General features: G+C 32.5%; 1 protein-coding gene across 5 annotated transcripts in view; it reads left to right on the top strand.

The window, feature by feature from the left end:
- Positions 1-8,398, top strand: part of LOC110036351 (uncharacterized protein At1g01500-like) — a 29,811-nt gene extending 21,413 nt beyond the window's left edge. For all 5 annotated transcript variants that reach the window (XM_020740773.1, XM_020740774.1, XM_020740776.1 and 2 more), the window contains exon 3: positions 7,835-8,398. In XM_020740773.1, coding sequence (XP_020596432.1) covers positions 7,835-8,068 — 234 coding nt within the window. In that variant the 3' untranslated portion in view covers positions 8,069-8,398. The remainder of the gene's footprint in view (positions 1-7,834) is intronic.
- Positions 8,399-11,388: the final 2,990 nt, after the last annotated feature.

Raw genomic sequence — 11,388 nt, 5'->3', positions numbered from 1 at the left:
GATCATCACAACTTCTTTAACATTCTCATGGCTCAACCAATTTAAATCGCCATTTCACAACATCTCAAGAAAAGGAGAAAGGCAGAGAAAACTATTAAGAACTCATGGAGAAGATACGATAAAACTTAGAACTTATATATAAAAGTAAATTCATACAAACTTCAATAAGTAATACCACTTATCTCTAATTCCTCAACAAGCAAACTCCTCAAAGTTCCTCTAAATCTCTTCCTTTCTTTTCAGCACACAGAATTCTCCGTCGAAGCGGCAAAGAGGAAGAAATCTCTCACTTTCTTTCAACTCTTACAATCTCTCGAAGTATTTCTCACAATACTAACCCTAAATTACACTCTCTACACTCTAATGGACACATGTGGACTCTTCTTCTCTACACTCTAATGGACACACGTGGACCACACACGTGGACCCTCCCCCTCCCCTCTCTGCCTCCAGATTATTTCTTTTAAAGTTGTAGAAGAGTTTTCAAGAGTGGCCCAAACGCCTCTTCAAAAATCGTCCACATTCAATGCATCTGTTGAGAGAACCGACGTTGCCCAATCCCACAAAAACCAATCCTAATCCCACAAAAAATCAATCCCAATCCCACAAAAACTGACGTGCTCTCCGTCGTCGGCGGCCTTCTAGAATATTTAATTATGGACTATCGAGAAAAACCCGTCGTCGGCGCTGTCGATGCCCAAGATCAAATTTTCATATTTTGGTTCTTTTTGCTCCAAATTCGCTCTTTTTTGCATCTCTTTGCTCCAATGACCATAATTCAATATACCTGTAACAAAACATCAAAAATACCTTTCTTTAAAGTACAATATCATTAAAATCAGTGTAAAATATGTATGAAAATCTAAACATATTTTTTTTGGTCAACAACCTAGACGATCTCTAGATACAAATAGATCTCTTTCTTCGACCAAATCTAAAAATAAAAGAATATAATAATAATCAATTATTTGTAATTGGTTATTGCATCTCATCAGATCAAAAATATAATATTATACTCGACACAGGATCTCATAAGTCATATATAGACCAAAACTTAATACAAAAAAATTTACAAATACCAAAAGATAAACCCTACATTTATCAAGATTATTTAGGACAAAAACATATTCTTACACATGAATCTAATATCCTTTTTCGTTTTTGGGATATAAATAATCTTCAAATAAACTTTCAACATTCATTTTTAACTGATGATAAAAATTCAAATTGTATATTGGTAGGCATGGACTTTATCCAACAACATACTATAACATTTACACATGAAAATATTAATATCGATAATTACACGCTTCTACGAAATACTGTTTCATAGCTATATTACGATAAAATTATACATTCCTGCCTACGGATTTATCTCTTTACACGCCTTATGTGACACTGGAGCAACATCACAGTTTGTAGAAAATGCATAATTCCACCACATATACCCAATCCATTCCGAATAATTGCTACTCAAAACATTTAATGGAACACGAACCATAAATCAATATTGGACAAACCAATTCTTTGTCATTCAATTTGTCCCACTAAAAATAAACAAGTTATGATGTCTTCCTGACACAGTTCAGATATAATCTTAGGAAATAATTTCTTTAAAACATTTTCATTGTTTACACAAATTAAAAAGAACATCATTCTAGTCAGCCCTAACGGTCATTCACTTCACTGCGCAATTATAAAAATACCGGATTTCCACTCCAGTTTGGTGATTTCTCACTAACAAATTCTTTCCCTCATCTTTTTAATAACAACCTAAGTCTAAAAATTGCGTCCTCCCCTAATGACGACAAACTTAATACAATACAATCTTTTGCAGATTTTTTATTTAAATCGATATTATCAGAAAACTCATTACTGTTTTGAAAACAAGACGAACATGTAACTATAATTGAATCAATTAATCCTGCACTCGTCATAATAGTAAGACCCATGAAATATACCTCTAATGATAAAAAAAATTCCAAAATCAAATTAAGGACTTACTAGATCTTAAATTAATTGAATCTAACAACAATCCACATACTAGTCGAGCCTTTTTGGTACGAAATCACACAGAACAAATAAGAAGAAAAACAAGGCTTCTAATTAATTCTAAAAAACGAAACTATAATTCCAAATTCTACAATTTTTTCTGTTAAATAAAGAAGTAATAATTAATCATATTAAAATAACCAAATGGTTTTCTAAATTAGATTGCAAATTAGGATTATGAAAAATTAAAATGCATTCTGATAGTCGAGAATTTACTGCATTTAGCACACCACAGAGACATTATCAATGGAATGTAATGCCCTTTAGTTTAAAAAATGCCGCTCAAATATTTCGGCGAAGAATGAATAATATTTTTAGTGAATTATATCATTTTTTTCTTATATATGTGGATGATATTTTAATATTTAGTCAAACCATTACTGAACATTTAAATCATTTAGTTCTGCTTGCTCAAAAGCTTAAGAACACGGTATAGCATTAAGTAAAAGGAAAACAGTCTTTCTAACTAACAATATAGAGTTTTTAGGACTTGTAATAGATAAAGACTCTATTGAATTACAAGAATACATATTAATAAAAATATATTATTTTAATCAAATATGTAATAAAAAAGATTTACAATTATTTCTAGGATATATCAATTACACAGAATCATTTGCTAAGAATCTTGCAGAATTAAGAGCGCCTTTACAGAAAAAGTTGAAAAAAAATATGTCCTGGTATTAGGACAAAGAAGATGAAAAAACTTTAAACCAAACTAAAGTATTATGTAAAAATCTTCCAAAACTACATTTACATATATTAGGAGACTATCTAGTTATAGAAACATATAACTTTGAAATCTCATGGGGTGTCATTTTAAAAGTCAGAAGAAAGATACAATACAGGAAATACAGCTTAGACTTGAAGAAAGGTCCAATGGAGTACAGATATAAACAAAAGAAAATTAACGCGTAGGAATATTCTTAGAATTATCATCCATTATCAACAAAAGGTATAATTAGAGCATCTTTTCAGCTCCAAATATCAACCACTGATGTTAGTATAGAAGAATATTCCTAGAATTACTCTCCCCCACCAAGAAAAAACAAAATTATTAAAGTATCTTTACAGACCATAAGGACAATAATTAAAGTCACTTTACAGCTTGAATTATTTATGAAAAAGGATAATAAAGACAATAATTAAAGCCACTTTATTGCTCGAATTTTTCCTGAAGATGGATGACAACCGTTCTATTTAAAGAGGACTTCCGTAAAATGGAAGGACAACTTCTTCTCTCGGTTCCTTTTTTCTCTTCTTCTCCCTTAGCTGTTATATAATTATCTTCTTGCTCATTATCTGTAAGTTTGTTTTTAATGTACTAATGACTATTATGATTCTGCTGGTTTGTTTAAATATAGCTATGTGCCGATTTTTTAGTATTGAAGTCTGTAGTCCGCAGTGACAGAGCACTGGTCTGGAGGTCATTGAAATCCTGAAGTTCACCTTTCTTGAATTATTAAAAGGTCAATCTATTAGTCGTAACAGAGGTTGAAATTATTGAAAAAATTATTTAAGTACATTTTTTTGCTGACGTGAGGTCTCAGAAAACTCAGCATATCAACTAACAAATTTGTCACTACAAAAAGATAACAATCCTTATAGAAAATGATTTCTTGGTTGCTTTTAACCCATGTGAAACCAACTTCCCTTGTGTCACATATTCATATCACAAAAAAAAACCATTCTAAGGAACCTCGTAAATCAATGCACCGAAAAGAAGAGATGAACTTGGTTGTTTTCATTTAAATTTCACATGTAACACTAACCAACACGCCATACAGAAGAACCTACAAGGTCAAATGCTTCATCATTGACCTCATAAGCCCAAAAAAATAATAAATAAAAATCAAATGAAAAAGAAACAATACAAACACGTTAAAATTACATAACTAAAAATATCCATAATACATGTGACATAAAATAAACATAAAGTTTATAAAATAAACAAGATAAATCCAGTCAACATCGAACAATGACATCCATTATTTACTTTCTCAATTCATCCATTTCGGTGGCACCTTCGTCATTTTGGGTGTAACTTTTTTGTGATTCCACTTCTGGTTGTGGTATAGATTGTTCGATGTGAAATTTAAATGCTTCCTGCAGGACCTGCATGTGATCATCGTCAGCCACGATGTAGTCTACATCCGACCTAGAATGATAGTCGTCGAATGTAGTTGTTCAGTGTCATATTCAGTCACAATGAAGTCTACATCCGACAACAGATCGAGTTCTTCAGTAACTTCAAGGAGTTCAGATAGAACGGCGTACCCGTCCTAACTTCAGGATATGTATCCAGGATATGTATCCAGAACTCTTCAGGATATGTATCCAGAACTCGAAGAAAGTCGTCTATGGTGGTGTCATTTGAAGGACCGGGTTGACATTTGCATACTTCTATCAGCTTATTTATTGAGCTTATAATGGAAGGAAATCCTTCCTTTTTCCTCTCTCCGACCTAGGCCGCTTTGACTAGCATGTGGACTCCAGCTCCCTCTTGTTTTAGCTGGGGCTTTCACCTGGCCCACCTACCTGCTCGACCCCCACAGTATCTGGTATGCTTGCAAACCCATACTCACTTGGGGTGAACACATGTGTGCCCTTCGCAACAACTCTCAACATGAGGTCCAGCTTCTCCTCCAAGTCCTGCTCAATGCCACTTACCTTGACTTTTTTGGCTGGCATTGCCTGCGAAATACGGGAAAGTATATTAGTTAAAACAGATGAATGGAAGAACAAGTATTTATGGGTTTACTTATTACCTCCAACTTCTCAGTTCTCCAATCCTATGAAGCATCAATGATCTGCTTGATAAAATCACACCCCAAGCCCGTGGATCCCCATTTCAGCTCCTTCCACTACTTCCAGTCCTTCAACTGGTCTCACTTTTTCTTAAATTTTAACTTTTCGTAGTCCCTATCATTTTATGGAACTTCTTCCCAACTATTTCTAAGCTCGATCTTTTTAATATAGAGGTTGCAAAATATAATTCTGACTTCCCTATCCCACATCAATATATCAGAAACCTTTGCAAAGGCCAACAAACAAGATCTCCACAGCTTCTACTTAGGAAGCCCAATAATTCGAAAATGATACATATAGATTCTGATTCATATAGAAGATGAAAGCTTGCTAAAACCCAAGCTAAAGTATCTTTTGAAGTTCCCTTAGCTTATCAGATCAACACCTCGAAATCCATCCAGAATATTGCAAAAGACAAATCACAAATCTCATACAGACATAGAGAATCACATGAGGAAAGCGAAAAATCTCGTGAGGAAAAAATCTTGGGCATAAATATGCAAAATATCGCAAAAAATTCCAGCACAAAGAGCCAATAATTGCACGAGGAAATCCACAATTCGATCGACAACTACATGATTACACATAGCCAAAATTTGCTGGAACTTACAAAGAAACGCAATCGGAGCATCGAGTGTGAAGAGAGAGAGGAGAAGGGCAATGCAAAGGGCGAGAGTAGTGTGGGTGAGGGAGATCGATCGCAGGGCTAGGGCAAGGAGGACGCAGAATCGAGATAGAAAGGGCAACGGGATAATAATCTGTAAATGAACACGGCCGCAAGGTTGATCCTGCGGCCACGATCCTTCGAAAATAATTCCCATCTCGCCCGAGCGTTTCCGGATCCGCCCACCAAATGCAATTATAAAACAATCAGTCTGCATTTTGAAAACGCGGTATGCGTAAATAAGCTGCCCCAAACGGACCATAAATATATAGTTTTAGATTATGGAAGAGACTCATAAACATGTATGTGTAGATTTAATTACTACTCCAATGAGATTAATGTTAGGGAGAGAAAACTTAAATTGAGAAAGGTATTAAAATACACATGATTATGACATAAACTCGTCTCTATGAAAACCATAAATGATTGGGCCCAATTTTGGCATCTATAGGCTCTAATGGTAGCTAAGATTGAGGTGTTTACCCTCTCAAAGTTTGGAGGTTAAGGGTGATCTTTATAAGTCTTATATGAATGTGTTTGCATTCATGCATATATTTATGTAAATCTACTTGGATTAATAAAGAAATGTTTTGTCTCTGCCGTCTATATATTGACCATTCTACAGTTCTAATTGGTTTTGTTCTCCTACAATCAAATGGCCCAATTTTTTACAAATAATTTATTATTTTTTTTTTATTTGATCATTTCTTTTGATCTTCTTTATTTAAAGGATACTCAATAAGTTCAGTATTTTTCATTTCAGATTTTCTCATAAAAAATATTCTTTTTAATTTAAACAAACAAGTAGAAGAAAAAGATGCCGTGAAATAAGATATGAATTCTTGTAGATGAAAAAGTATAATCTAATCAAATAGTCAATCTCAGAAATACCATGACGCATGAAGGTTAAAATAGGTTATGAAAGCCAACCAACATATGCTAGGTTTTACTGTCATTTCTATGGGTCTTATAACCATATGCAATGAAGTCTCAACAATTTGTTCAAACATATATATGTATATCAGGATCATTAATACATAAATGATCATTGATAATTATGTATTGATCAGTCCAGGATTTATAGGTTACCTAAAACTTCTTCGACTTTATTAACGCATGACTATTGCAGACCAGACTTTACATCATATCATTTTGCAATAATTTCTAAGGTTAATTTAACCCAACAGGACTATAATACCAGGAACAAGTAGGATCTTTTAACGAAATACAAATAAAAAATAAGCTTAAAAAACAAGCAGGAATAAGTATTTTATTAAATAATTTTCTTACAGATTTATAGGATAGAAGGACAAACTTGCAAACAACTAGAAACACATACTAGCAGACACCATTTCACATAACTCAACTCAATGCACTCAAACATATAAACAAGCCATACATATATTATAAACTCTTAGAGTCAGACCAAACTCCAATTTATTCGTTGTACTAAACTATTTGAAAAGGAGATAAGCGGGAATCTCTTTTACAAAAGCTAAAACAAACTAAAAAGCAACTTTATGGAAAGCAAAGGGAATCTGAAAAATAGTTTATGATTCTTTCTGTACAGATTCTAATTTCATACATTTCAGGTAAGTTTTACTTTTTTTTATAGCCTCAACTTCTAAATCTTCCATTGATTTTCTTTGGTAATTTTTTTCTTCAGAACTTTGAACACTTCTTTCATCTACTTCTACTATTTTTGAGCAGTTATTTTCTTGATTTGAATTTCTTACTCGTGCAGATATAATTTCTAATTTCTTGAGATCATCTTGAATTTTTTTTTTTTTGCTGAGGTCAGGTACCTTAGTCTTGTGCTATTTACAAATGTAAGTAGAAAGAGTAAATAATTGAGAATTTGTAGAGAGTAAGAATTTTCAGATTATTGAATGAAGCTTAGCATATGATATGAAATTTTAATGCATGTTTGTTTATTTTAAAATGATACATCGATTAGATAGGTTCTGTGCTCGGACCTATTATATACATAGGTATGAAGAAAACATCATAACTTCTAGACTTGAAAATTGGATTAATAAAATTGGTAAGTACTTGAGTGTTTTTATGCTACGCAAATATTATGAAGAATAACCAAGCTGAGTGCTGTAAAAATGGGATTATTAAGATGACTACCTGATGAATTTGGATTGATAGAATGAGAATAATTATATCAAAGGGGCAATAGGGCATATTAAGCAACTTCTTTGTACGGGACTCTGTTTTCTTCCTAATTGATGCAATCCTTTATCATCAAAGGATCTGCAAAAGGGCATATTGAGCAACTTCTTTGTGCGGTTCTCTGTTTTGCAGCTACCGGAGTATGGAGACTACAAGATGGACAGCGATACCAATATCGATTATACCAGTTTATATCCCAGTACAGAATACGCTGAAGAGGAGGATGGAGAGCTATCATGGTTCAATGCTGGTGTTAGAGTTGGCGTTGGAATTAGCCTTGGCATTTGCCTTGGTGTTGGAATTGGCGTTGGTTTATTAGTTCGCTCATACCAAGCCACCAGTAAGAATTTCAGGAGGCTACTTTGATCAATGGTCATCCTGGCACATGCTATTGTTTCATCTGTTCTTAAATTTTCTCACGAAGTAAACTGTCAGATGGATTCGACGGAGCAGCTTGGTCTTATCTGAAGATGAGGAAATCACTTGGATGTAGATTTCTCTTGTATAAAGTCATGTTTTTTTATTGTGGAAAGTGAGATCTGCTTATTTGGTACCATCACTATGTTATTTTTTGTATGGTTATGAACAAGTGTGTATTGCATAGTTTTGTTTTGCCACTTAGGCTGTTTTTTAGTGCTGTAGAAGTGATAAAAAAGAGAATTTTCTTTGGATGAGAATGCGATTAAAATTCAGTCAGACCTTTGTATAAATTGCCTGTGGTTGTTAAGAAGTTATTCTAAACTGGAGGTCTGTTTCATTTTGTTCCCATCGATAATATTCTACTGTGCTAATTTCAGTAATTTCAGCTGTCTTTTTTTAGTTAAAAAAACAATATATATCTGTAATATCTTTGTTATTTTTTTTTTTAAATTTAGCTTGTTTTGATGAGATGTTAATTTTCGGTGTATCGCAATGTATTCATATACCCGATAATTTCTTGAAATAGATATTTTATACAGTTTTAAGCTACAATCAAATTATTCGACAACTAGCATAAATTTTTTTCCGAAAAAATATGACAAGCTTTTTAATTTTATAAGTGATACTTTTCAAATAGGTTCAGATATAGGTTTAAAAGAAAATTTTGGATTTACGTAGAAGAATTAATATAAATGGTAACTCTTGAAGAAAGAATTTTAATTGGAGGTGATTTAAATTGAAATATTGGCAGAGTGGTAGAAGATTTTAGAAATATTTATGGTGGTTATAATTTTCGAGTGATTAATAAAGAATGTAAGATTATATTAGATTTTATTTTAGCCTATGGTTTTATTATTGTTGATACTTTATTCAAGAAAAAAAGAGAGCACATTATTACTTATGAGAATGGATCTATAAATAAAACACAAATTGATTGTTTTCTTAGGAGAACAAGATATCATCGACAATTTATTGTAAGGTCACTCTAAGTGAAAAATTAAGTATTCAACATTGATTATTAGTTCTAAATTTTAAAATAAAATATGGCACATAAAAAGTACAAATAAATATTTTCATAGAATTAGATGAGAGCATCTAAAAGAAATAAATCAAAATATTTTTATGGGTGAACTTCTTGATTTTCAAGTATTGGGATAATCATGAAAAAGCTAATTTTTTGTCGGATAGTTATAAGCACTACTAAACAAGTGACCAAAGATATACTTGAAAAATCAAAAAAAAAAATTATTAATAAAAAAAGTTGGTGGTCAAATAATAATGTGAAAGAAAAGATAAAATATAAAAAAAAAAAAATATTATAAAAATTGGTTTAAATGTAAAAGCTTAGAGAACTGAGAAAAATATAAAGTGACCTATAAGAAATCTAAAAGATCAATTTGTGATGCTAAGAATTCTGCTTTAATGATTTTTATAATATATTAGATGCTAAAAATGGTGAAAAATAAATGTATGAATTAATCAAAAAAATAGAAAGAAAACTAAAGATTTAATTCAAGCGTATGATAGATGAAAATAAAAAAAATTATTTTTCTTAGAGGAAGATATTCAACATAAATGAGTGAAACATTTTGATAATCTTTTCAATGAAGTTTCTAAGAATATGATTGACCTGGTGAGATATTGTTAATAGTAATAAAAGTATTTATTTTTACCATCACATTAGTAAAAAGGAAGTTGAGAAAACTTTAAAGAAAATTAAGGGGGGAAAATTAGTAAAAGCTGAGGATAATCCAATTGAAGTGTGGAGATTTATGAGTTTCTTGGCTTAATAAACTCTTTAATATTATTTTTAAAACTAAAAAGATGCACAAGAGGTGGAGCAAGAGTATTTTTGTCCCCATTTTTAAGAATAAAAGAGATGCACAAGAGTGTGCAATTTAAAGATTAATGAAGTTAATGTGTCATACATCAAAATTATGAGAGTAATTGAATATAGGTTAAGACATGATGCAAGGAGTTCTCATAATCAGATTTGATTTATGCTCGACAAGTCTATTATAGGAGAGATACATTTAATTAAAGGTTTGTCGGAGAATTATAGAGAAGTAAGGAGGATTTGCATATTTTTTTTATTGATTTAGAAAAAATCTTACGATAAGGTTCTAAGAGAAGTTCTTTGGAAACTTCTAGGAACGAGGGGTGCTGATATGACTTATATTCAAGTCATTAAGCAAATGTATATTAGAGCTGTTTCTTGTGTTTAAACAAAAGAAGAATTGGATGTAAATCCCAGAGTTTAGCTGATAAAAGAGAGAAACCCAAACACACAATGAAGGAAAGCTTTGGGACTCACAGCTAATCTTGGAAAGTAAAAAAAGGGTTGACTAGATTGAGAGAGACTACCGTGGGACTCACATCAAACTCGAGCGCCAACCAAAGTGTTGAGTTTAGGAATGATGGCCAAGGGACATATATCCATCCTAAAGAAATGACTGGATCAAATGGGCAGCATTAAGCCTTATATCTGCCTTGAGAGCTGATAACAACCTATGTGCTCTACCTGACCATATTCGAAATGATAGATAAGAACGCTCAATCATCTTATGTGATATGAGTCATCTATTATGCTCCCTCGTAAGAAACTGACCAAACCTTTAGTTATGGTTCTCGTTGAGTGAAACAATTACCTAAGATTTGCTTGACCGTATTCGTAATGAAGATGAGGAAAAGGCCTACCGTACTATAAAAAAAGCGTGGAGACTCATATCCGCTCTAGGGAGTAAGCAGGGTGATTAGTTTGAACAAGAATGCCAAGGGACTCACATCCGCTCGAGAGCTAATCAAAGTGTTTGCATTTATTGACCTCATTTTTTGTGAGGTCTAAATTCTTCTCTACAAACTTAGAATCTATCAATATGACTTTTCTATTGATTATCCTAGCCACCCCACGTAAAAGTTCAAACCACCTCTTGGTTCTTTTGTGAAGTTTTACATGGGTGGTCTCAACCCTTCAACACTTAGTTGACTTGGTCAAGACCATTATGATGAAACTGAAATAGAGTTCCCATAAGATCATGATGCCTTAGGATGACCTTGGGTGACTTGGTTGTCTCAAACTCCATCACTACCCTCACATCAACCAATTCCCATTAAATTTCACCAAATTTCTCAAAAATTCCCAATACCCTAATTCATTTCAAATCCACCAAAATCTAAAATCAAATCCAATCCCACCCAATTTCAAGCCCAAATTCAAAATTACCAAAAATTCAAATTCAAACTCTTCCCATGTCCACCTTAAACTC

The sequence above is a fragment of the Phalaenopsis equestris genome, unplaced genomic scaffold (assembly GCF_001263595.1).
Source record: "Phalaenopsis equestris unplaced genomic scaffold, ASM126359v1 Scaffold205433, whole genome shotgun sequence".
NCBI lineage: Eukaryota > Viridiplantae > Streptophyta > Magnoliopsida > Asparagales > Orchidaceae > Phalaenopsis > Phalaenopsis equestris.
Note: the sequence above shows the minus strand (reverse complement) of the source record. Positions and strands in the feature narration are given on the sequence as shown.